Source organism: Macaca nemestrina, chromosome 2 (assembly GCF_043159975.1).
Source record: "Macaca nemestrina isolate mMacNem1 chromosome 2, mMacNem.hap1, whole genome shotgun sequence".
In the NCBI taxonomy this organism is placed as follows: Eukaryota; Metazoa; Chordata; class Mammalia; order Primates; family Cercopithecidae; genus Macaca; species Macaca nemestrina.
Window position 1 is genome coordinate 153510124 of NC_092126.1, and position 27600 is coordinate 153537723.

The following is a 27600-nucleotide window of genomic DNA, read 5'->3' on the forward strand; positions in this document are numbered from 1 at the left end:
GAAGTTAAGCTCAACCTTATGTGCAGTGGCCCCGACCCTGCTCACCCTAAGATCCACTTCTCTCTAGCCGAGCCCTTCTTTCCTTCTCTCTGCCAAGAGAATTCAAGCATCTGTCCAGAATGCTGTTTTATATGCTTAACAGTACAGAGAACAGCATCTATTCATTTTCCTAGGCCCACCTCCATTTGTTTTATGCATCTAATGAGGGCTGATTCTCAGACCTGTCCTAGCCTAAAGCCATGCCTGCTCACAAATTGCAGTCACGCGCTGACATCTGGACTCGCTGCCCTTATCAGAAGTATTTCTGATTAAAATCAGAAAGCCAGAAACTAGAGAAAATAGCAGAGAACGCCACGACCAGATAACCTGAGGAGGCTTAGTTTGATTTTCTTAAGTATACAGCTGTGTATGCTTTGACCGAAAAATGTGTTCTGGATCAGTGCCCATAAAGGGGTGGCGGTATGCCATCTCTCTGCTTTTAAATCTATGCCCATTTCCCTTCAGCTGCCTTCTGATTGAGTACCCTTGATTTTCCTGAAGCTCATTCAGAACTTCCCTTTTCCTGCTTTTGCGCCACCATGTACCCTTGGCAGTTTGCTGGGTCTGTGCCTTTTTATACCCTTCCAGGTACTCCTAGGACTAGAAATGTTTTTGTTTGTTTTTTTGTTTTTTTTAGATGGGGTTTCGTTCCCGTTGCCCAGGCTGGAGTGCAATGGCACGATCTCGACTCACTGCAACCTCTGCCTCCCGGGTTCAGGCAATTCTCCCGCCTCAGCCTCCTGAGTAGCTGAGATTACAGGTGCACACCAGCACACCCAGCTACTTTTTGTATTTTTACTGGAGACAGAGTTTCACCTATGTTGGCCAGGCTGATCTTGAACTCTTGACCTTAGGTGGTCTGCCCACCTTGGCCTCCCAAAGTGCTGAGATTACAGGAGTGAGCCACCATGCCTGGCCTGAACATCCTTTTTGATTGTAGGCAGAAGTAAGTGTGCTGTGGGTGCAGCTCACGTCCTTGGCTAACCCCTAGCAGCAGCTGTCCATCTCGCACTCACCCCCACCGTACTTCCCTCCATGCTGCCAGCAGCGGAAGGAGCACTCTACAATGCAGATGCCTCCTTTGTTTGCCAACTTCAGTAGTTTCCCATCAGCTACAAGATCAAGCTCAGGCTCCTCTCACCTGGTCCTACCCTCATCACCTCTACACTACCCTGTAGCAGCCTCCAGTTCCTTGCTGTTCCCCAAACTTGTCAGGGCTGTTTGGAGCCTTCAGCCCATACAAGAGCTGTGCCCATCACCTGGAATACAACCTTTGACCACTTCAAATAATGACCTTTTTTCTACTTAACATTTACTGATCACTCAACTCTGTGCTGTGTGTGTGCTGGCCCTTCACACACACCACCTCCCTAATCCTCACAGTCCTTGAAGGTGGGGACTAGTGTCACATGTGGTCATTGGGAACATCACACAGATCAAAGGCTGGGTTCAAGGTCACATCGCCTGAACACACATTCATGTGACGTGAGAACCTTAACTCTAGGCCTTCCAGTGACACTTCCGTCTCTGGGTTTCCATTCCGCCTTGCAGAGAGCACTCTGACTTACTGTAGCCTTCTGTGTGTGTGTCTCCCCTCTCTACTGTGAGCCCTCGAGAGGAGGGCCCATGCCTTCCCCATCCCTGTCCCAGAAGCTGACTGGAAACAGCGGAGACATGCAGCATATTGTTGACTGAAGAAGGTGCTGTGTCCATGGTCATCCCTCATATCTTTTATAAATTTCTTATACATTTTATTTCTTTGTGGGAATTGCATCTTGAAGCTTTGTTTATAGCCATCTGCGTGGGTCCCTTAGGCTATGTGGCTGACTTTAATACCACAGATATTTTTCCATTTCTGGCATGTAGCAGCGCTGGGCTGAGCATTGTAGAGATTATAAAAGAGAAGACATGGCCCCTGCCCTCCAATTGCAGAGATGATACCATATGGGACACAATTAGCCATTAAAGACAATACATTTCAGTATTTGCATGGAGTATTTGATTATATAGCCGATGCAAATTCTTGGGAATGATATACAAGGCCCTGCAAGATCTGATTCTAGACCACTTTCCAAGTTTCATCTGCTACTCTCCCACAGATCCCCCCACACCCCAGCCATACCGAGGTACATGCAGTCTTTGGAGCCCACCATGCTTCCAGTGTCATCATCTCTTGGTAGGTGCTGTTCCTTCTTCCTAGAATGCCTGTCTCTTCCTATCTGCCTGGCAACTTCTTACTCATCTTTTAGAACACTGTCTAGTGCCAATTCTTTCCTTTTTTTTTGTTTTGTTTTCATGGCCTTTGTACATTTTTCTGTAGCGTGACCCTTATCACGTAAGTCGATTTTGTAAGTCAGCCCTGCCTGGTAGCTGCTGAGCTACTTGAGGTCAAGATCCAGGTCTCAGTGATGGAAAAATGAATGACAAAATAGAAACTGGATAAATGGAAAAGGAAGGAGTGATGATCTAACATGGCTGGGGGTCAGTTGGGAATCACTTTCAATGGCCAGAATAGAGAGCTGAATAAAGTGGCTTAAAGGCATTAGAGGTTCATTTGCATGTGGGAAAAGCTTGGAGGTGGATGGTTAAGTGCTGGCATGGGTGCCACAATGTCATCAGGAGCCCAGGTTCTGCCACGCAACTTGGCCATTTTTAATGCGAGGTTTCCCTCTTCAGGGTAACCTTGTGGCTCAAAACGGTTGCTGGAGCTGCAGTCATCTTATCCATTTCAGGCAAGAAGGACTAGAGAGGTCAGCTCATAAAAAAAAAAAAAAAAAAAATGTTCTTTCCCTGAAGGCAGCCTCCTTCAAACAGATTTCTCAGGGTCCTTTACCCAGGAGCTTCATCTGTATCTCAGGTCAGGATGTAGTCACATGGTCACCTCTAGCTGAGTTTTGAAGAGATGTAAATATACGGAATAAACATAGGTTATCTCCACATTTAATTTAAAATGACACTGCTTTTTAAAACAGATTTTAGATCTGAATACACATTTCTCAGAAAAAGATATAAAATGGCCGATAAGCATATGAAAAGATGCTTAGGGAAATACAAATTAGTCATTAGGGAAATAGAAATCAGAACCACAAAGAGACATAATTTCACATCTACGAAGATAGCACTGGAGTCAAAAAGACGTAATAACAAGTGCTGGTAAAGAGAAATTGAATTCTTTTTTTTTTTTTTTTTGAGATGGAATCTCACTGTGTTGCCCAGGCTGGGGTGCAGTGGCAGGATCTCAGCTCACTGCAAGCTCCGCCTCCCAGGTTTACGCCATTCTCCTGCCTCAGCCTCCTGAGTAGCTGGGACTACAGGCATCCGCCACCTCGCCAGGCTAGTTTTTTGTATTTTTTAGTAGAGACGGGGTTTCACCGTGTTAACCAGGATGGTCTCGATCTCCTGACCTTGTGATCCGCCCTTCTCGGCCTCCCAAAGTGCTGGGATTACAGGCTTGAGCCACCGCGCCCGGCCCGAGAAATTGAATTCTTATAAAGCCACTGGTGGGACTGTGAAATGATGCAGCAGTCTGGCAGGCCCTCACAAAGTTAAATACTGACTTACCCTATGACCTAGCAATCCCACTTTTAGGTATACATATGCAAGAGAATGAAAACATACACCCACACAAAAGCTTATGTATGCATATTCATAGCACTATTCATAAAAGCCAAAAAATAAAAATAACCAAAATGCCCATTAACAAATGAGTAGATCAACAAATTGTGGTATATCCATACAGTGGACTATTATTCTGCCATTAAAAGGATTGAAGTACTGATACATGCTATATAACATGGATGAATTTCAAAAACATTACAGCAAGTGAAAGAAGACAGTCACAAAAAACCAGAGTCGATGATCCTATTCTTATGAAATATCCAGAACAGGCAAATCCATAGAGACAGAAACTAGATGAATGGTTGCCTGAGGGTGAGGGGAAATGGAGTGACTGATGATGGGTTTTGTGTGGGGGCAATAAAATGTTCTAAAATTAGATAGTAGTGGTTGTACAACTCTGAATATACTAAAAACCATTGTACACACGTTTAAAAGGGTGGATTGTATGTGAATTCTATCTGAATAAAGCTGTTCGAAAATTCAGCTTTTATCTGTAAGATATATCTTCAAAATTAACCTCCAAAAACAAAGGAACTGGTGGCAGGAGGCAGGGGGGACAAATTTCCCAAACCAGTTGATATTTCAAGATTTGTATTAGTTATCTCCTTCTTCTCATTTGAGTCCTGACTTTAAAAAAAGGAAAACTCTGCCCTGCACTGTCAGGGTCGGATCCCTCTGGCTGGTTGCCCAGATGACTGGAATTCTGAGTGGTTTCTTTGTCCTGTGGACTTATAATTTCAAAAACAAAGCCTCTTTTTCCCAGTCTGCAAAGCTGAGGAATGGAGATGTCAGGGGGTCAACAAATAGGCGTAGGAAGCCACTGTATCTGCAAAATAGCAGCATGCTAGAAGGGTTTGCTCTTTGGGGCTCATGTTCCTTGGAGATTTTGTTACTGATAGATGGACAGAGGCAGGTCAGAGACCATGAAAAAGTAATGTGGTGTTTGGAAAGGCCTCCGTGCCAGGAGTCTGCAGATGGTGACTCCTGACCAAGAGCTCTGATTCCTCAGAAAAACAAGAAAGATGATAGCCTTCTCACCACTGGGTTGACACACGAGTTCATGGCCCTGAGCCTATCCTGTAAACACGGAAGGTGGGCACCAGGCAGGCTGTCCTGGAATGGCGAACTTGGGGTGGCTCCGGGGGGGACAGAGTTTGAAAAGGGAAAGGGAGCATTGTCTAGTGGAAAAGAAGACATAGGTGTGTCGGCTGGAGTGGTTGTCAGGATAAAAGGTGGTCGAAGAGATGGTTGGACAGCTGCACTCACTGACAAGTGTGGTCAGAAGCCTTGGGCCAGCAGCCCTTCGTGGTAAGTGGGCTGGTTAGGGTTGTTGGAGTTGGACAACAGGAACAACTCACTAACTCTGCATCAAGGTGCTAAAGATGGCCATCAGCAAAGGGGACAGACCTCCCCACCCCTCCCCCTCTAAGTCTCCCTCGGGTTGACCTTTGCTATGTGCTCTGGATTCTTGAGTCTTTCACAAAGGCTCACACGCTCATAAAGTCCCTTGGGAATTACAAGAAACAAATCATTTTTGCGTAGCATAAGATGTGACTAGTTTTAATTTGATATATTACTAAAGACTGCTGTCAGGTTCATTTTGATCAGAAAGATGAAACTTTCGGTATCTGGTTACAAAACTCTGCCAGTGTATTTACAGGTTTTTCTAGCCTTTTTTTTTTTTTTTTTTTTTTTTTTGCTCATTAAATTGTTCTTTATGCTTCCTCTCTTCAACCAGTGGTCTATTTTTCATATAAGTTAAGAAGGTAAAAATAAAACACAATGTAGAAATATGTCAGGGTAAACACTACTGTAGTATTAAAGTGGAAAAATATTTATTATAGTCCATTGATTTTCAGGCACGTATTTTCCAACTTGAACATCTCTGAAATTGTGGTATGTCTTACAGTCAATGGCAGGTTACATTCATTTTTTTCTTATAAGATGGTGCATCCTTTGATCATGAATGTCTTGGATTTGATGAAATCTGGCAAATTATATTAGTGATTGAGCTTAGAAAATGCATTGTTCTCATTCTTTCCTGTCTGCCCTCAGATGTACGTGTTGGATAATTCCAAGCCTAACTTGGCATTGCAACCAGGAGCTTCTGCATCCCTCGCTTCCAAAGAGAACCAGTGAAACATCTTTTTGTTCTTGCAGGTTCTTATTGATTGACCACAAGCAGATCTTCCACCCTCGGATCTCTAACTACAAAAGGTGCAATGGGACCTTTCTCTCTTCCCCAGCCTTTCCATTCCTCCAGCCCCCCAGGGTCCTATACCCAGTTTGTGTGACTGTCCTTGAAGCTTTCCTGGAACCATACTTATCACCAGACCCTTCCCAAAGTGACTCATTAACATTGGTCTCTCTGATGGTGTCTCTGGGTAGGTAAGGGAGGGGGACATCCTCTTGCCCTACTATGGGGAGAGTGACTAACTCTTTTCTTGTCCTTTCCGGATAGGAACCACTGGCTCAATGACCTGTAAGGGTCATTTCAGCACATCCATTCTGTCCATCTCCAAGCCTTCACCATAGGGAAGAACTTTTGCTCTCAGTCACCTCTCAGAGAGCTCTCTTTATAGCTGAAGGTCCCTCTCATGAGTTACATCAAGAGTAACCTAGAATTATACCAGCAGTACACAGCCATGGCCCCCAAGCTACTGGCCCGCATCTCCAAACTCCTCATGATCTGCCAGAATGCAGGCATTTCTATACCAAAGGGCATCAGAAACATCTTTGAGTTCACTTGGGAAGAGCTCATCAGTGACCCTTCAGTGCCTACCCCGTCCGACATCTTGGGCCTGGAGGTCAGCTTTGGAGCCCCCCTGGTGGTGCTCATGGAACCCACCTTTGTGCAGGTCCCCACACTGAAGAAGCCACTACCTCCACCACCACCAGCACCACCATATCCAGTGCTGCTGGCAACCACTGCCAAGCGCTCCACCCTCACTCCCACCATGGCCCGTCAGGCGCGCGCCCAGCAGGAGACCCTGAACAGGTTTCAGCAGCAGTCCATCCACCTGCTGACGGAGCTCCTCAAACTGAAGATGAAGGCCATGGTGGAGTCTATGTCGGGTAAGCCCCAGATGTTTGTGTATGTGCCCACCACACCCACTACAGACAGGCATCTCAGAGGCACATGCTGGGAACAGGTGGCAACCGTGGGTATGCTGTAGGAATTGGATGCCTTCCCTCTGCAGCTCCTGGAATCATCCTCTCACTCCTCCCTGTTCTCCCATTTTTCCTGCCATTGCCCCACCTTTGCAGAGTCCAGATTTGAAGGTTAGCAATAGGAATGGTGTGAGGTCAGAGGCACTGAGGAGTAGTATTTGTGAGAATGATGCTGAGGTGGGGAGACAGCACCCATGTCCGGGTGGCATGTGAAGTTTTTTTTTTTTTTTTTTTTTTTTTTGAGACAGAGTCTCACTCTGTCCCCCAGGCTGGAGCATAGTGGCCGGATCTCAGCTCACTGCAAGCTCCGCCTCCCAGGTTTACGCCATTCTCCTGCCTCAGCCTCCCGAGTAGCTGGGACTACAGGCGCCGCCACCTCGCCCGGCTAGTTTTTTGTATTTTTTTTTTTAGTAGAGACGGGGTTTCACCGTGTTAGCCAGGATGGTCTCGATCTCCTGACCTCGTGATCCGCCCGTCTCGGCCTCCCAAAGTGCTAGGATTACAGGCTTGAGCCACCGCGCCCGGCCAGCATGTGAAGTTTTCAAATCAGGAGGGCGGATTGGGAAGTAGCCAGACAGAGCCCAGTAGAGCCAGAATGAGGGGGAGTCATAAGAATCAGGGTCCCAGGCCAGGCGTGGTGGCTCACCTCTGTAATCTCAGCACTTTGGGAACCCGAGGCAGGAGGATCACAAGGTCAGGAGTTCGAGACCAGCCCAGCCAATATAGTGAAACCCTGACTCTACTAAAAATACAAAAATTAGCTAGGCGTGGTGGTGCACACCTGTAATCCCAGCTACTCGGGAGGCCGAGGCAGGAGAATTGCTTAAACCCAGGAGGCCGAGGTTGCAGTGAGCCGGGATCATGCCACTGCACTCCAGCCTGGGCAATAGAGTGAGACTCCATTTCAAAAAAAAAGAACCAGGGTCCTTCCAAAGTGAGGGTGCCATCCCAGGATCAAGGCCAGGACCTAGAGCAGCACCAGTGATCAAGACTTCTGGATGCTGCGTCATTTCAGAAACCAATAGCATCGGTACCCAGGCCTATGGGTAGGAAGAGAGACAGGCAGAGGGAGGAGAGCAAAGCAACACCTGAAAGGTCCTGAGAGCTTGAGAGCCTTTCGCAGTAGCCCCCTCACCCCTGCATACCCTAGGAATAGTGCTCTACTTTACCCTTCTTTCCTGGGCCATTTACAGAGGTCCCTTACTGGAAGCATTAGCCCCGTGCTAGGAGGGACATGTGTTGTTTCTCTCATTGCTTTAGTGGGTGCCAACCCCTTGGACATCACCAGGCGCTTTGTGGAGGCCAGCCAGCTCCTCCACCTCAATGCCAAGGAGATGGCCTTCAACTGCCTGATCGGCACAGCTGGGAGAAGTGGCTACAGCAGCGGACAGTTGTGGAAAGGTGGGTACTTGAGCTTCAGCCTTTAGGTGGGAAGTGCAAACAATATCAGCAGGAATGCAATGGAAAGGCAAAACCCCCAGTTTGAAGGTTTGACATTTCTAAGAATTGAGGTGGATGTGGAGCAACAGGTTTCAAATGCTACGGGTGAGTGGATGAATTGGTGCAATTCCCGTGGAGAGTGGTTTGGTGGTATCTGCTGAGTGGGCGATGGCTACACCTCACAACCCAGCAGCTCCTCTTAGAGGTTGTTCCCTAGAGCTGTGCTCTCAAGCTATGTGCAGTGAAAGACTTATGTTTAAAATGTCCAATCTGTTGTGGACCGACCCTTTTAAACACACGATAAATGTCACAGCAGTGTCAAGTTGCTGCACAGGCCTCTCAGTGCTCACCTTCAGTTTTTGTGCTCGCCTGGTCATGGCCTGTATGGGTCAGTGGCAGTCCACAGGCTGCACTTGAGTCATACAGCCCGAGGGAAGCTCACACACATATTCAAGAAGTCATACAAGAATGTTTATTGCAGGCAGGCATGGTGGCTTATGCCTGTAATCCCAGCACTTTGGGAGGCCAAGGCAGTAGGATCCCTTGACTCCAGGAGTTCAAGACCAGCTTGGGCAACATAGTGAGACTCTGTCTTTAAATTAAAAATAAAAAAAGAAATGTTTATTGCAGAATTCTTTGGAATGGCAAAAATTAATCCAAGTGTTTATGAACAAGAGAAAAAGATATAAATTAAGGTCCATTTAGACAGTGGGACATAATGAATCATGAAAATGAGTGAGGCACTAAAGCATAGATATTCACAGAGAGAAATCTCCAATGATAGTATTAAGGAAAAAAAGAGGAAGCTATGGGATGATATTATTTTTCAAAGTTTAAAAGCATGTAAAGTAGTAATATATCATAGGTATATTACACAAAGCACAAGTATAAAAACATGAAGGGGGAAATTTGAGGAAGTGATCTCTGGGGAGAGAGAAGGGGAACAGGATCTGGAAGATAGCAAGCAATTGAGTCTGTAATGTTCTTTTTGTTGCTTTTTTCTCACCCAGTGAACTCTGTCTCTCTGTCTCTCTCTTTCTCTGTGCGTGTGTGTGTGTGTGTGCGTGTGTGTGTGTTGAGAACACAAAATCTACTTCCCAAGCAAATTTTGAGTGTGCAATACAGTGATATTAACTGCAGTCACCATGCTGTATATTAGTTCTCCAGAACTCATTCCTCTTATAAGTGAAAGTTGGTACCCTTTGACTAATATCTTCCCACTCCCCGGCTGCCACCCTCCAGTCCTGTGAACCACCATTCACTCTCTGCTTCTATGAGTTTGAGTTTGACTTTATTAGATTCCTCATATACGTGAGATCATACAGGATTTGTCTTTTTTTTTTTTTCCGGCTTTTCTTTTTTTCATTCAGCATATAATATATTCTAGGTTCACTCATGTTGTAGCAAATGGCAGGATTAACTTTTTTTTTTTTTTTTTTTTGAGACGGAGTCTTGCTCTGTCGCCAGGCTGGAGTGCAGTGGCACGATCTTGGCTCACTGCAACCTCTACCTCCCAGGTTCAAGCGATTCTCCCGCCTCAGCCTCCTGAGTAGCTGGGACTACAGGCATGCGCCACCACACCCAGCTAATTTTTGTATTTTTAGTAGAGACAGGGTTTCACCATGTTGGCCAGGATGGTCTCGATCTCTTGACCTCATGATCTGTCTGCCTTGGCCTCCCAAAGTGCTGGGATTACAGGCATGAGCCACCATGCCCAGCCCAGGATTTCCTTTTTTAATAGCTGAATCCTAATCGTGTGTGTGTGTGTGTGTGTGTGTCTGTGTGTCTGTGTGTGTGACATTTTCTTTATCCATTTATCCTTTGATGGACACTTAGGTGGTTTCCATATCTTGGCTATTGTGAATAATACTGTAATGAGTATAGGAGTGCAGATATCTCTTTGAAATACTGATTTCTTTTATTTGGATAAATACCCAGAATTGAATTGCTGGATCATATGGTAGTTCCATTTTTAAATTTCGGAGGAACTCCATACTGTTTTCCATGACAGCAGCACCAATCTCCATTCCCACCAGCTGCGTACAAGGGTTTCCTTTTCTCCACACTCTTGCCAGCACTTGTTAGTTTTTGTCATTTTGGTAATAGCCATTCTAAAAGATGTAACGTGGTATCTCATTGTGGTCTTGATTTGCATTTTTCTGATGATTACTGACATTGAGCGATTTTTTCATATAACTATTGGCCATTTGTGTCTCTTCTTTTGAGAAATGTCTATTTGGGTCCCTAATGCATTTTTAAATGAAGTTATTTGGTTTTTGCTCTGCAGTGTTTTATGTCTTAAGCTTGGTGAATACACAGGTGTTCATTTTGAATGCCTAAAAGTACTCACTGATGTGAGGTTTTATAGGAAGCATAAAAAAATTCTATCTCCCAACAATTTGCCCTTACCTGTAGAGTCAGTCCCCATTTAGCCTCTCTCCCTGTCCACTGAGTCAGTGTCTTTGTCAGGCTCCCTTGATGGTCAGAGATTAAACATCTGGTAATACACACATACAGTGCAAATAAATTACATAGAAAAATTGCAGATCTTGGGGAAAAAAAGGTAAGATTTCATGAAGTCAATGAAAGTGATGCTGGAGAGCTGCAGAATGCCCCTCCAATGCCCCTGATGCCTGATGGGGCGAAGCAGCACTAGCCGCCTGCCACAGAAGGGAAAACTGAATACAGGACCATGACTCCACGGAGAAAAAATAAAAAGCAGTAAAGATCTTCAATAATTTTGCAAAAGGAAAAGATGAAGGGCCTTATGTTTTATTGCCGTGATACAATCATTCAGGAAGAAAGAAACCCTACTGCCTCAAAACACCCAACAGTCATTTTTACTTGCTTTGTAAGACTTAATGTGTTCTTAGAGTACCAACTAATTTTTTAAAATACAAGATCAAATGTTATTTTGATAAATTTTGGCTTCCTTTTCTAATACAAAGTTGTGATAAAACACTCTTCCCCCCAGTGTTTACCATGAAATGAAGATCTCTGTTTTAGGGGAAGTTACACTGTGCCTGTTTTGTTTAGAATCAGCTAGACTCTGAGGCCACAGGTCCTCTAGTTGTGCTGTAATTATTTGTGCAGGTGGTGATCACCAGACAGAGCTCTGCACCTTGCATTCTGTTTTGAGGCTTAGAGATCTCCCTCATTTGGGGGCACAGCTGCTAAGTAGTCTGTTGCATGTGCATGAGAGCCCCGTGACAGATGTCAAGGTAGCTCCAGCCCAACCCTTGGGCCTCATATCTGCCTGAGCCACTCCTAACTAAATATCATGTCTCCTCACCTTTAAAAGGAAAATGGTCCTCACCACTAACCTCCTTCTCATAAAGTGTTTCAGCATTCTTTCAGGATGAGGGAGGCGCAGTGGCTTCTGGCATCCCATGTGGGTTGTGATTCATCTAATGGAGAAGAATAGGAAGTGAGTTAAGCTGAGCTGGCGGGGGCAGGGGGCCTTTTGGGTGATCTCTGCATCTTGCTGTCCTGCTGCAGCAGCCGATTGCTGAGAGTGCCCCTCTCCATCACACTCCCTAGCAAGCCTTCCTGTCTTGTTGGCACTTGCTGATTCAGATGCTCCTCTCTTTAAATAAGCCTAGAGTTTAAAGACAAAAATCTAAGTAGCAAAACAAAAACAGAGTGATCCATTTCTTTTGGAAAAACACTCATTCATCCTAAAAGGACTTTACTTAGATAGTGCTCCTGGGGCATAAAAAAGAAGACTCAAACTCTGGTGATTTTTTTTGCATGAATTATGTTTTTTTGGGACCATCCTCTTATGTGAGGTAGAAAAAAGCTGGTTAAAAGTTAAAAGAGTTAACAACTTTTAAAGTTGTTATCAGGCCAAGTGTGGTGGCTCACGACTGTAATCCCAGCATTTTGGGAGGCTGAGGCAGGAGGATTGCTTGAGGCCAGGAGGTCAAGACCAGCCAGGCCAACATGGTGAAACCCTGTCTCTACTAAAAATATATTAAAAAATTAGCCAGCCATGGTGGCACACATCTGTAGTCCCAGCTACTCGGGAGGCTGAGGCAGGAGAATCGCTTGAACCTGGGAAGCAGAGGTTGCAGTGAGCTGAGATTGTGCCACTGCACTCCAGCCTGGATGACAGAGTGAGACTGTCAAAAAAAAAAAAAAAAAAAAAAAGCTGTATCTGTGTATCTGGAATATCTCCTGTGCTAAGTAGCCTTCCCTCCTGTCCTGATACCTACTAGCCCTGGCTTGTCACTGAAGAAAACCAGACTGCTCCTTTATTTTTAGTTGACGACAATATTATTAATAAAAATGCAAAAAAGAGGAAACAATCCTGCCATCTTTATATAAGAGCTACGTTTCACCTTGGCAGTTTCCTCTGTGGTTCCTGTGCTCATGTATGTATATATATTTTTAGGGTATTGCAGTTTTTCTGTTTCTTAGTTTCTTTTACTTAACAGAGTACAACTGTTTTCCAACATGGCTGTATACTTTAAATAATTGTCAGTTTGAGTGGGCATAGACTTCTTGTAATGTTCATGTTCCACATTTACCTAAATGTTTAGGTTTCCAGGCTTTTTGTTATTTGTATAATATGCACTTTATGCACGTGGCTTCTTATTTCTGTTGTATTTGGTTAACTTCCCAGGGGAGGGATTATTAAAGCAGAGGTCTCAGTATATACATAGCTCTTCTTCTGAAATCACACTTAATTTGGATTCTCTCTACACCAACAGGGTTGATGGGTTTTATTCCTTCTTTACCATTACTGGCCATTGTTAGTTCTTTTCATTTCTACCAAGTTAGAAGGTCCTGAAAGTTGTTTTAATTTCAGCTTCTGGATCACTCGCAGAGGTGATTACTTTTGTGTTTTATCATCCATTGTGGAATCTTTGTAGTCTTTGTCTGCTTAGGAGGTCCAGTTTGCCATTTTCTTTTTGAATTTGAGTGAGCTGTGGTGAGTGAATCACCTAACATTTTCTAACAATGGTTTCATGCCTAACCAGTGAAATGACTATATTTGGGGGAAGAATAAACAAATGATTTGGTGAGGTTTGTGTAAGAATGAGCAAGATTTTCCACTAGCCATAAGGGTGCTACATTTTAATTCTTAAGTGGTCAGACATCAAATGATTCTACACAAGATGGTGTGATTCTGCAAGAGACTGATATATTATTGAAGAAGCATCTGATTTCTGTGGCTTAGATAAGGGGGAATAGATGATTCTTAATTTCCTTCTTACTGGCCCAAGGCTTATCCTCTCAACCTGGTGTAGCACCGATATCTGCCTTTGCCCTTGGAGTAATATCACCTTTTGTGCTTGCTTGCTGTTCCTTGTTCCGGTCCGCATCTTGAGGGTTGGGGAGGAGAGGCACTAGCAGAGGGGAACTATAAAGATTTCCCCTAATTGCTCTGCCGGTGCATTGCAAAATCTCCTTCTTCCAAGATCTAGGTGTTTTGTAACAATGCGTCACTTTACAGTATCTGACCCACCATACTACTAGAATAAGAAATCCATGTTACATTTTTGGCTAATAAAATTAAAAGTAAACAGTTTAAAGAAGAATCTCTCTCTCTCCCACTCCAGAGTCCCTCGCAAACATATCCGCCATTGGGGTGAACTCGCCTTACCAGCTGATCTACCACTCTTCCACAGCCTGTCTGAGCTTTTCCCTCTCTACTGGAAAAGAAGCCAAGAAGAAAATAGGTAACAATGGTTGCTAGCAAGACCTCACAGCCTACCATTCATTGGTGGTGGCAGTGGGGTGGGGGATAGGTTTCTGTCTACCCTGTGTAGGTTGGTGGGATGGTTTGATTTGGTCTTCTGATTGGAAGGATACATAGTGGCTCCACCTGGAGATCCAGCAGCTGTCCACACAGATTTACTCATGGAAAGGTTGTCACAGCCAGCCCTATCACTGCATAGCACGGGCTCATCATTTCAGTTTGCTCGTGCCCTGCTTTCCCAGTGATGTGGTGTCCCTCCCCTGGGACAACATCCCACCAAACCCATCTCTTCCACCCCCTACAGTATCCCAAACTCACGCCTCTGCTCAGACAGCTCTGTCCAGTCATGCAGCAAGTGAGGGAACTAGTATCTGAAGAGAGGCATTTGGATATCAAACCTGGTAGACCTCAGTTGCACATCCCAAACTGGGCAAGTTTGTGTGGGCAGGAAACAAAGACATAGAAGATATTCCTATTCTACTGAGGAAGACACACACAGGAGAGGCTTCAGGAGGAGAACAGGTGGCAGATGAAGACAAGCAGTCTAACAACACCTGCTCAAGAAGAAGCTCAGAGGAGAGACAGGCTGGGGCTGCAGAGAGCAGGGAAAAGCCTGGCAGAACTCCCAAGTCCACCCTGCTAGCCATGACAGATGGGTTGTGGGGACAGGGTAGGTAGGAGAGGACCACGTTCCTGAAGGTGGTGAGAGGGGGTGGATGGTAGGCAGGAATGCTCAAGCTGTCCAGTTGATTCCCACTGACACTGGAGGTAAGGCTGGAAGCCAAGGAGCTTGGATTTCCTCTATGCCCCCACCCCTGGCTGGCTGTGTGACCCACCTTCCTCAGCCCTCACTTCCATGTCGGTAAAAGGGAGATGGTCATCATGGGCGTGCCTTGTATTTCATCACTCACCATATCAAGCTGATCCTATACTCTTTCCATTAATGAACAAACGGTTATTGAACACTTGCTAACTGTCAGTCTCTGTACCAAATGCTGGGGATACAGATGTGTACTTGTAAGACAGAAAATGCCTTGCTTAAAGGAGCTGACCTCCTCAGCTTCCGGGCACGGAGTAGCTTCAGCGGCTGCCACACCTTCCTGACTGCTTTACCTGTGTTGATATGTGCTTCATCTCATTGTGGTACAATAACCCACAGCACCATTGCCAGCACCCCACTGCATATGCGCCTGGCTTGGTACTCCATTACCATGTGCCCTCCTGAGCTGGCCCTAGATCTGGCCCTGTGATCCCACAGTCAGTTTGAGGGAAAAGGAAGTACCCTCAAGACACCTGGTGATTTAATGACTTTTTCTGCTTAATGAACCTGAGGGTGATGTCTTGAGCAAGGTTGTTTCAAAGCAAAAGTTAAATACAGAAGTCCTCCTTATCCAGGGTTTCCCCTTTCTGTGGTTTCAGTTACCCATGGTCAACCACAGTCCAAAAATATTAAGATATTTTGAGGCAGAGAGAGAGAGGGACCACATTCACATAACTCTTTTTAATTTTAAATTTTTGTGGGTATAGTTGGTATATATATTTATGGGTTATGTGAGATATTTTGATACAGGCACGCAGTAATCACATCAAGCTAAATGGGGTGTCCATCACCTTATGCATTTATCCTTGGTGTTACAAACAATTCAATTGTGCTCTTTTAGTTATTTAAAAATATATAATTAAATTATGTTTGACTATAATCATCCTGAATGCTATCAACTACTAGGTCTTATTCATTCTTACTATTTTTTTGTATCCATTAGCCCTTCCCACTCCACACTACCCTTCCCAGCCTCTGGTAACTATCTGCTCTCTATCTCCATGAGTTTAATTGTTTTAATTTTTAGCTCTGATAAAGTAGAACATACGAAGTTTGCCTTTCTGTGCCTGGCTTATTTCACTTAACATAATGATCTCCAGTTTCATTCATGTTGTTGCAAATGACAGGATCTCATTCTCTTTTTATGGCTGACTAGTACTCCATTATATGTAGGTACCACACTTCTTCATCCATTTATCTGTTGTTGATTGATACTTAGATTGCTTCCAAATCTTGGCTATTATGAAAGGTGCTGCCCTAAACATGGGAGTGCAGATATCTCTTTATTATACTGATTTCTGTCCTTTCAGGTATATACTTAGGAGTGGAATTACTGGATTGTATAGTAGCTCTATCTTTATTTTTTTGAGGAACCCCCAAACTGTGGTTGTGCTAATTGACATTCCCACCAACAGTTATGAGGGTTTCTTTTTCTCCACATCTTCACCAGCATTTGTTGTTGCCTGTCTTTTGGACAAAAGCCGTTTTAACTGGGTGAGATGATATCACCTTGTAGTTTTAATTTGCATTTCTCTATCAGTGATGTTGGGCACCTTTTCATACACTTATTTGCCATTTATATGTCTTTTTTTGAGAAGAATGAGTTTGAAAGCTCATTCAATCAGATTATTAGATTTTTTTTTTTTCCTATTGAGTTGTTTGAGCTCCTTATGTATTCTGGTCATTAATCCTTTATCGAATGGGTAGTTTGCAAATATTTTCTCCCAGTCTGTGGTTTGTCTCTTCACTTTGTTGATTGTTTCCTTTGCTGTGCAGAAGCTTTTTAACTTGATGTGATCTGATTTGTCCATTTTTGTTTTGGTTGCCTGTGCTTGTGGGGTATTACTCAAGAAATCTTTGCCCACTCCACTGTCCTGGAGAGTTTCCCCTAATGTTTTCTATTAGTAGTTAATAGTTTGTGGGATTTGGCCTGAGATTTAAGTCTTTAATCCATTTTGATTTTATTTTTGTATATGGTGAGAGATAGGGGTTCTTCTGTATATGGATATCCAGTTTTCCCAGCACCATTTATTGAAAAGATTGTTCTTTCCCCAGTGTATGTTCTTGGCACCTTTTTCATAAATAGGTTCATTGTAGATGTATAGATTTATTTTGGGTCTCTGTATTGTGTTTCACTGGCCTACGTGTCTGTTTTTATGCCAGTACCATGCTGTTTTGGTTACTATAGCTCTGTTGTATAATTTGAAGTCAGGTAAAGTGATTCCTCTAGTTTTGTTATTTTTATTTATGATAGCTTTGGCTATTCTAGGGCTTTTGTGGTTCCATATAAACTTTAGGAATTTTTTTTCTATTTCTGTGAAGATTGCCATTGGTATTTTGATAGGGATTGCATTAAATCTGTAGATTGCTTTGGGTAGTATGGACATTTTAACAGTATTTATTCTTCCAATCCATGAACATGGAATAGCTTTCCATTTTTTGATGTCATCTTCAGTTTTTTTGCATCAGTGTTTTATAGTTTTCATTGTAGAAATCTTTCATTTCTTTGTTTAGTTCGTGACTATTTTAAATGGAATTACTTTCTTAGTTTCTTTTTCAGACTATCCACTGTTGGTATATAGAAATGCTACTGATTTTGTTATGTTGATTTTTGTATCCTGCAACCTTACTGAGTTTATCGGTTCTAATAATTTTTTGGTGGAGTCTTTAGGTTTTTCCAAATATAAGATCATATGATCTGCAAACAAGGACAGATTGACTTCTTCCTTTCCAATTTGGATGCCCTTTATTTCTTTCTCTTTTCTGATTGCTCTAGCCAGGATTCCCAGTACTATATTGAATAATAGTGGTGAAAGTGGGCGTTCTTGTCGTGTTCCTGATTTTGGAGGAAAGATTCAGTTTTTCCCCATTCAGTATGATACTAGGTATGAGTCTGTCATATATGGCTTTTACTGTGTTAAAGCATATTCCTTCTATACCCAGTTTTCTGAGGGTTTTTATCATGAAGGGATGTTGAATTTTATCAAATGCTTTTCCAGTATCAGTTGAAATGGCCACAGGGTTTTTGTACTTCATTCTGTTGATAGGATGTATCACATTGATTGATTTGCATATGTTGAACCATCCTTGCATCCCAGAGATAAATCCCACTTGGTCATGATGAATGATCTTTTTAATGTGTTGTTGAATTCAATTTGCTAGTATTGAGGATTTTTGCACCAATATTCATCAGTGGTATTGGCCTGTAGTTTTCTTTTTTTTGATGTGTCTTTGTCTGGTTTTGGTATCAGAGTAATACTGGCATCATAGAATGAGTTTATAAGTATTCCTTCCTCCTCTATTTTTCAGAAAAGTTTGAGTAGGATTGGTATGTTCTTTAAATGTTTGGTAGAATTTGACAGTGAAGCTCTTGGGTCCCAGGCTTTTCTTTTCTGGGAGACTTTTTATTATAGTTTCAATCTCGTTACTTGTTATTGGTCTGTTCAGGTTTTGGATTTCTTCGTGGCTTAGTCTTGGTAGGTTGTATGTGTCTAGGAATTTATCCATTTCTTCTAGATTTCCCAATTTATTGACATATAGTTGCTCATAATAGGGACTAATGATCCTTTGAATTTTTGCGATATCAGTTGCCTCCTTTTTCATCTCTGGTTTTATTTAATTGGGTCTTCTCTCTTTTTTTCTTAGTCTGGCTAAAGGCTTGTCAAATTTGTTTAACTTTTTTAAAAAACAGCTTTTGTTTTTATTGATCTCTTGTATTGTTTTCCTTGTTTCCGTTTTATTTATTTCTGATCTTATCTTTATTATTTCTTTTCTTCCACTAATTTTGTGTTTGGTTTGCTCTTGCTTTTCTAGTTCTTTAAGTTGCATCATTGGGTTGTTTATTTGAAGTTTTTCTTCTTCTTCTTCTTTTTTTTTTTTTTTTTTTTTTTTTTTGAGATGAAGTCTCACTCTGTTGCCCCAGGCTGGAATGCAGTGGTATGATCTCAGTTCACTGCAACCTCTGCCTCCCGAGTTCAAGCCAGTCTCCTGCCTCAGCCTCCTGAGTAGCTGGGATTACAGACGCGCACCACCATGTCTGGGTAATTTTTGTATTTTTAGTAGAGACAGGGTTGCACCATGTTGCCCAGGCTGGTCTTGAACTTCTGACCTCAAGTGATCCACCTTCCTTGGCCTCTCAAAGTGCTGGGATTACGGGCATAAGCCACCGTGCCTGGGCTGAAGTTTTTCTTCTTTTTGATGTAGGCACTTAACAGCTATAAATTTTCCTCTTAATACTACTTTCACTGTATCCCATAGGTTTTGGTATGTTGTGTTTCCATTGTCTTTTGCTTCAAGAATTTTTTAAAATTTCCTTCTTAATTTCTTCATTGACCCACTGGTCATTCAGGAGCATGTTGTTTAATTTCCATGAATTTATGTAGTTTCCAAAATTCCTCTTCTTGATTTCTAGTTTTATTCCACTGTGATCAGAGAATATGGTTGCTGTTATTTCAGGTTTTTTTTTTTTTTTAATGTTTTAAGACTTGTTTTGTAACCTAACATATGATCTAGCTTTGAAAATGATCCATGTGCTAAGGAAAAGAATGTGTATTTTGCAGCCGTTGGATGAAATGTTCTGTAAATATCTATTAGGTCCATTTGGTCTATAATACAGATTAAGTCTGATGTTTCTTTGTTGATTTTCTGTCTGGAAGATCTGTCCAATGCTGAAAGCAGGGTGTTGCTATCTCCAGCTATTATTTTATTGGGGTCTTTCTCTCTCTTTAGCTCTAATAATATTTGCTTTATGTGTCTGGCTGCTCCAGTGTTGGGTATATATATATTTATAGTTGTTACATCTTCTTGCTGAATTGACTTATTATATAGTGACCTTCCTTGTCTCTTTCTATAGTTTTTGTTTCAAAATCTATTTTGTCTAAGTATAGCTACTCCTGTTCTTTTTTGATTTCCATTTGCATGTAACATCTTTTTTTCATTCCTTTATTTTCAGTCTATGTGTGTCTTTATAAGTGGAGTGTGCTTCTGATCATGGGGTCTTATTTTTTTATCCATCCAACAACTCTATGTCTTTTGATTGGAGAGTTTAGTCCATTTACATTCAATGTTATTATTGATAATTAAGGACTTACTCCTGCCATTTGGTTGTTCTCTGGTTGTTTTGTGGTCTTATTCTTCTTTCCTTCGCTCCTGTCTTCCTTTTACTGAAAGTGATTTTCTCTTGTGGTATGATTAAATTTCTTGTTTTTTATTTTTTGTGTACCCATTATGTGTTTTTTGATTTGCGTTTACCATGAGGCTTGCAAATACTATCTTATGACTCATTATTTTAAGCTGATAATAACTTCACACTGTTTGCATAAACAAAGAAACAAACAACCAAAGAGAAAACTAATAAAACTCTACACCTTAACTTCATCTCCCCACATTTTAACTTTTTGTTATTTCTATTTATATCTTATTGTACTATATCTTGAAAAGTTGTTGTAGCTATTATTATTATTTTTTTTTTTTGAGACGGAGTCATGGTCTGTCACCCAGGCTGCAGTGCAGTGGCACGTCTTGGCTGACTGCAACCTCCTTCTCCTGAGTTCAAGCAATTCTCCTGCCTCAGCCTCCCAAGTAGCTGGGACTACAGGCGCATACCACCACACCCAGCTAATTTTTGTATTTTTAGTAGAGATGGGGGTTTCACTATGTTGGCCAGGCTGATCTCGAACTCCTGGACCTCAAGTGATCTGCCTGCCTCGGCCTCCCAAAGTGCTGGGATTATAGGCGTGAGCCACCACGCTGACCTGTAGTTATTATTTTTTATGGATTTGTCTTTTAGTCTTTCTACTTGAGATAGTAGTAGCTTACACACCTTAATAACAGTGTTGTAATATTCTGGTTTTCTCTGTACTATTACCAGTGAGTTTTATACTAACACCTTTTCTTTCTGATTGTGAAGTACTGGCTTTAGGATTTCGTGTAGAAGAGGTCTGGTGTTGATGAAATTCCTCAGCTTTTGTTTGTCTAGGAAAGTCTTTATTTCTTCATGTTTGAAAGATATTTTCACAAGATATACTATTCTAGGGTAAAAGGTTTTTTCCTTCAACCCTTTAAATATGTCATGCCACTCTCTCCTGGCCTGTAACATTTCCACTGAAAAGTCTGCTGCCAGACAAATGGAGCTCCATTGTATGTTATTTGTTTCTTTTCTCTTGCTGCTTTTAGTATCCTTTCTTAGGATCCTTGACCTTTGGGAGTTTGGTTATTAAATGCCTTAAAGTAGTCTTCTTTGGGTTAAATCTGCTTAGTGTTCTATGACCTTCTTGTACTTGAATTTTGGTATCTTTCTCTAAGTTTGGGAAGTTCTCTGTTGTTATTTCTTTGAATAAACTTTCTACCCCTGTCTCTTTCTCTACCTCATCTTTAAGGCCAATAACTCTTAAATTTGCCCTTTTGAGGTTATTTCCTAGATCTTGTAGCCATGTTTCATTCTTTATTCTTTTTTCTTTTGTCTCCTCTGACTGTGTATTTTCAAACAGGATGTCTTCAAGCTCACTAATTCTTTCTTCTGCTTGATAAATTCTGCTGATGAAAGATTCTGACTAATTTCTCAGAATGTCAATTGTATTTTTGAATCCAGAATTTCTGCTTGCTTCTTTAAAATTATTTCAGTCTCTTTAAAAATTATTTATTTATTTATTTATTTATTTATTTATTTTTGAGATGGAGTCTTGCTCTGTCGCCCAGGCTGGAGTGCAGTGGCACGATCTTGGCTCACTGCAAGCTCCGCCTCCCAGGTTCACGCCATTCTCCTGCCTCAGCCTCCCGAGTAGCTGGGACTACAGGCGCCTGCCACCATGCCCGGCTAATTTTTTTGTATATATTTTAGTACAGAGTTTCACCATGTTAGCTAGGATGGTTTCGATCTCCTGACCTTGTGATCCGCCCGACTCGGCCTCCCAAAGTGCTGGGATTACAGGCGTAAGCCATTGCGCCTAGCCTGTTATTATTATTTTTTATTATACTTTAAGTTCTAGGGTGCATGTGCACAATGTGCAGGTTTGATACATAGGTGTACATGTGCCATGTTGGTTTGCTGCCCATCAACGCATCATTTACATTAGGTATTTCTCTGAACGCTATCCTTCCCCCAGCCTCCAACCCCCGCAACAAGCCCTAGTGTGTGATGTTCCCTGCCCTGTGGCCAAGTGATCTCATTGTTCAATTCCCACCTGTGAGTGCGGTGTTTGGTTTTCTGTCCTTGTGATAGTTTGCTGAGAATGATGGTTTCCAGCTTCATCCATGTCCCTGCAAAGGGCATGAACTCATCCTTTTTTATGGCTGCATAGTATTCCATGATATATATGTGCCACATTTTCTTTTTTTTTTTTTTTTTTTTTTTTGAGACGGAGTCTTGCTCTGTTGCCCAGGCTGGAGTGCAGTGGCCGGATCTCAGCTCACTGCAAGCTCCGCCTCCCGGGTTTACGCCATTCTCCTGCCTCAGCCTCCCGAGTAGCTGGGACTACAGGCGCCCGCCACCTCGCCCGGCTAGATTTTTGTATTTTTTAGTAGAGACGGGGTTTCACCGTGTTAGCCAGGATGGTCTTGATCTCCTGACCTCGTGATCCGCCCGTCTCGGCCTCCCAAAGTGCTGGGATTACAGGCTTGAGCCACCGCGCCCGGCCAGTGCCACATTTTCTTAATCCAGTCTATCACTGATGGACATTTGGGTTGGTTCCAAGTCTTCGTTATTGTGAATTGTGCCGCAATAAACATATGTGTGCATGTGTCTTTATAGTAGCATGATTTATAATCCTTTGGGTATATACCCAGTAATGGGATGGCTGGGTCAAATGGTAATTCTAGTTCTAGATCCTTGAGGAATCGCCACACTGTCTTCAATCTCTTCGTTAAATGATAGAATTCTGAATTCTTTCTCTGTGTTATCTTGAATTTCTTTGAGTTTCCTCAAAGCAGCTATTTTAAATTCTCTGTCTGAAAGGTAACATATCTGTTTCTCCAGGATTGGTCACTGGTGCCTTATTTAGTTCATTTTGTGAAATCATATCTTCCTGGATGGCCTTGATGCCTGTAGATGTTCATCAGTGTTGGCATTGAAGAGTTAGGTATTTATTGTAGTCTTCACAGTCTGGGGTTGTTTGTACTTTTCCTTCTTGGGAAGGCTTTCCAGGTATTTGAAAGGGCTTGGGTGTTGTGACCTAAGCCATATCTGCATTAGGGGGCAACCCAAGCCCAGTAACATTGTGGTTCTTTCTGACTCAGAGAGGTACTGCCTTGGTGATCTTGGATAAGATCCAGGAGAATTCTCTAGATTATCGCAGAGACACTTGTTCTCTTCCCTGCTTTCCCCCAAACAAATGGAGTCTCTCTCTGTGCTGAGCCACCTGGAGCTGGGGATGGGGTGACACAAGTACCCCTGTGGCCACCACCACTGGGACTGCACTGGATGAAACCTAAAGCTAGCACAGCACTGGGTCTTGCCCAAGACCTGCTGTAACTACTGCCAGACTACTGCCTATATTTGCTGAAGGCCCCTAGGGATCTACAATCAGCAGGTGGTGAAGCCAGCCAGGTTTCTGTTCTTCCCTTTAGGGCAGAAAGTTCCCACAGGCCCCAGGCAGGTCCAGAGATGTTGTCTGGGAGCCAGGACTAGAGTAAAACACCTTCAAAATCTACCTGATATTCTATTGTACTGTGGCTGAGCTGGCACTCAAACCATGAGACACAGTCCTTCCCACTCTTCCCTCCCTCTTCCACAGGCAGAGGAGTCTCACGCTTTGGCCACCACCACCAGGTCCATGGGGAGTACTGCCAGGCTACTGCAACTGTTCACTTAAGGTCCAAGGACTCTTCAGTTAGGCCTGGGACTCACTCTTCAGGGCAGTGGGCTCCCCTGTGCCCCAGGACAGGTATAGAAATGCCATCCAAGAGCCAAGGCGTGGAATCAGAGCCCCTTAGTGCTCTGCCTCCTCATTGCTGAGCTAGTACATAAGGTGCAAGACAAAGTCCTCTTTACGTTTCCCTCTGCTTTTCTCTCTCTTTTTTTTTTTTTTTTTTTTTTTTTTTTTTTTTTTTTTGAGACAGAGTCTCGCTCTGTAGCCCAGGCTGGAGTGCAGTGGCCGGATCTCAGCTCACTGCAAGCTCCGCCTCCCGGGTTCACGCCGCCATTCTCCTGCCTCAGCCTCCCGAGTAGCTGGGACTACAGGCGCTGCCACCTCGCCCGGCTATTTTTTGTATTTTTTAGTAGAGACGGGGTTTCACCGTGTTAGCCAGGATGGTCTCGATCTCCTGACCTCGTGATCCGCCCGTCTCGGCCTCCCAAAGTGCTGGGATTACAGGCTTGAGCCACCGCGCCCGGCCTTCCCTCTGCTTTTCTCAAGCAGAAGGAGTCCCTCACTGTGACCACCACATCTGAGAATGTGCTGAGTCTCTCCTGAAGCCAACATGTCTCAGAGTGTCACCCAAGGTCCACAGCCTACTACCTGGGTATCACTGCTGGTTATTCAGTCAGCAGGTGATGGGTCCTGCCAGGACTGGGTCCTTCCCTTCAAGGAAGTAGGTTCCCTTCTGGCCCAGGATGTATCTAGAAATGTAATCTGGGAGCTAGGGCCTGGAATGGGGGCCTCATGACACTGACTGGTACCCTATCCTACTGTGGCTAAACTGGTATCCAAGAGGTTAAATGAAGTCCTTTTTACTCTTCCCTCTTCTCTCCTCAAGTGGAAGAAAGGGGTCTTTTTTGGAGCCATGAACTGTGCCACTTGGGCTTGGGGGAGGGGTGTCACAAGCACTCCCTTAGCTGCCCCAGCTGGTGCCTTAGTAGGTTGCGTACCCTCTAAATCCACTGGCTCTGAGCCCAGCTCAGCACTAAGGCTTGCCTGGGAGTTGTAGTCCTTGCGGCGTAGGTTGCCTTTCAAGTTTATTTAGAACTCCAGAGCCCACAGTGGACAGGCGTGCCAAAAGGCAGGATGCAGCCACTGGGATGGGTGATTTCCCTTTGGCTAGGGCAGGTCTAAATGCTCCCTCCATGAGTGAGCTTCAGCTGAGTTCAGCCTGCTTTTGCTTTCCACTGTGACGGGAAAGCACTGAGTTCAATGCAAAGTCTGACAATCACTGCACTCTCCCTCTCCCAAATGCATAGATCCTCTCTCTGTGCCATGTAGCTGCTGCCAGGGATGGGGAGGGGTTGTGTCAGCAATTCAAGACTGTCTTTCCTACCTCTCCAGTGCCTCTTTCAGCAATATGAAGTTAAAATCAGGTACTATGAGTGCTTACCTGGTTTTTGGCTATTTTGAAGATGCTTTTTTTGTGTAGGTAGTTGTTAAATTTGGTGTTCCTGTGGGGAGGACAATCAGTAGAGCCTTCTATTTGGCCATCATTCCCCACCCCTCCACCTAACTTTTATTACAATATATTGTTTTAATTGTTCTATTTTAGTAGGAGTTATTGTTAATCTCTTAGGGTCTAACTTATCAATTAAACTTTATCATAGGTGTGCATGTAAAAAACATAGCATATACAGGTTTGGTACTATCCATGCTTTCAGGCATTTACTAGGGGTCCTGGAATGTGTCTCTCAAGGATTGGGGGGACTGCTGCATGTCTATTGGCCTCTTGTCTATGTGGCTGCTTTCCTTTGCCACCCAACTTTTAGCCGCCTTGTTGTGTCCATTGACACTGGGATGTATATTCCGTGATGCTGCATTATAGGGCCTTAATCTTGTTTAGGAATTAGGCTCATATGTGCATGCTAGCATGGGTGATTAGCCTTGCCTCATAGCTCATAAGTAACTGTGGGTCCAAGCTAGCCCAGCAATGTCCCAGTTTATGCCTGTTGTCCTATGACATATGTATGAATGATGCCTGATTTTGCTATAGCCATTCTGGTTTGAAGTCACTTTGGGTTTGGGGGCCTCCACCATCCATTCCATATCCATATACTATTCCAGCTCACCTGCTGGCAGTTCTGGGGCCAGGCTGACTTTGAGCACCAGCTCCAGGAGTTGGGCTTACTCCCTGAGGGGATGGCAGCTATTTCTGGAAGGTATCCAACGTTACAAGAAGAGAACTGTTAATGGCAGTTCCTAATCAGAGCAAGAGACCATCACCTTTGAGGAGCCCAAGGCACCTGGGGCAGGTCAGACATAGAGGCTTAATCCAGCAGATGCTCCAGGTGGCCCGCCAGCAGGTCGCTGGACCTCAGGCCCTAGGCTTAAGTTCGGGGTTCAGTCTCTGGTCCCTGTTGGCAGGAGAAGTGGGGAAAGCGACCAGGAACCACTCAGGGTGGCAGATACCAGAGACAGTCCCCAAGCACTGGCCAACAACCTCCAGGCTTCACCAATAGCAAGGAAAGCTCCATTCTGAGGCCCTCAGGGCTTCAGTTAGAGCCTGAGAAATGCCCCCACCCAAAGCCAGGTTTCATCCTCAAATCTAAGGTGAAGTTGAGCCTGCATACTACGAGGCTGCAACTGGGTGGGAGTCAGAGGTTCAGTGTAGGTAGGACCTGACACAAATGACTAAATAGATGCCCCTGGAACCTAGGGTGGGAGGATCACTGCCATGACTCCACATGACCACATCCTCACACCACCTGTCATGGAGGACAGCTGTGAAAATTAGTATCACAGGCACAGATCGTTGTCATCCAGGTCATGCAGATCATTGTCATCTAGTCTGCAGAAACTCAGATGACAGTGATCTCTGCCTGTGGCACTTGGGCTCCCTCCAGAAGACCCAAGATTAGCCATCATCAGAGAAGTTTTCAAGCTGATTGAGAAGAAATAGAAACTTTGTGTCTTTAATCAGGAGAATCAAAAGGGTCCAATTCAGTAAGGGCAGTCGAGCCCCAGAAATGCTCTTTTCCTGGAACCCGGGGAGACATGGCCAGTGTCATCACTTTGCACAAGTCAGTCCCTGACACATCCATCATGGATGACTCACAGTATGAGTAACATCTCTCTTTGATAACTGACCAGTCAACAATTCCTGGTGAGCATCAATGATACCCCCAATATTCTGACATTTAGAGGATGCTGCTCTCCTGTTCTTCCTGGCCCCATGTCCCCTAGTAAACACAATGTCTTGAAAAACCATTTTCTAAAACCCCTCCTATATTAGTTTTCATGCTGCTGATAAAGACATATCCAAGACTGGGAAGAAAAAGAGGTTTAGTTGGACTTACAGTTCCATATAGCTGAGGAGGCCCCAGAATCATGGCAGGAGGTGAAAGGCACTCCTTACATGGCAGCAAGAGAAAATGAGGAAGAAGCAAAAGCGGAAATGCCTGATGAACCCATCAGGTCTCATGAAACGTATTCACTATTATGAGAATAGCACAGGAAAGACCGGCCCCCATGATTCAATTACCTCCCCTTGGGTTCCTCCCACAACAAGTGGGAATTCTGGGAGATACAATTCAAGTTAAGATTTGGGTAGGGACACAGCCGAACCATATCATTCTGCCCCTGGCTCCTCCAAATCTCATATCCTCACATTTCCTTTTTTTTTTTTTTTTTTGAGATGGAGTCTTACTCTGTTACCCAGGCTAGAGTGCAGTGGTGTGGTCTCGGTTCACTGCAACCTCCACCTCCCAGGTTCAGGAGATTCTATTGCCTCAGCCTCCTGAGTAGCTGGAACTACAGGTGTATACCAGCACGCCCAGTTAATTTTTGTATTTTTTGTAGAGATGGGGTTTCACCATGTTGGCCAGGCTGGTCTTGAACTCCTGATCTCAGGTGATCTGCTTGCCTCGGCCTCCCAAAGTGCTGGGATTACAGGCACGAGCCACCATGCCTGACCATGTTCTTACATTTCAAAAGCAATCATGCCTTCCCAACAG

The 27600-nt window shown here is 43.7% G+C and overlaps 1 protein-coding gene across 1 annotated transcript in view; it reads left to right on the top strand.

The window, feature by feature from the left end:
* C2H3orf20 (chromosome 2 C3orf20 homolog) overlaps window positions 1–27600 on the top strand; it is a 95724-nt gene that overhangs the window by 2937 nt on the left and 65187 nt on the right. The window contains 4 exon segments of the mRNA XM_011734471.3: window positions 5818–5874; window positions 6119–6732; window positions 8089–8229; window positions 13833–13952. Of these exon segments, the coding sequence (XP_011732773.2) occupies window positions 6255–6732; window positions 8089–8229; window positions 13833–13952 (739 nt within the window). The 5' untranslated portion in view covers window positions 5818–5874; window positions 6119–6254.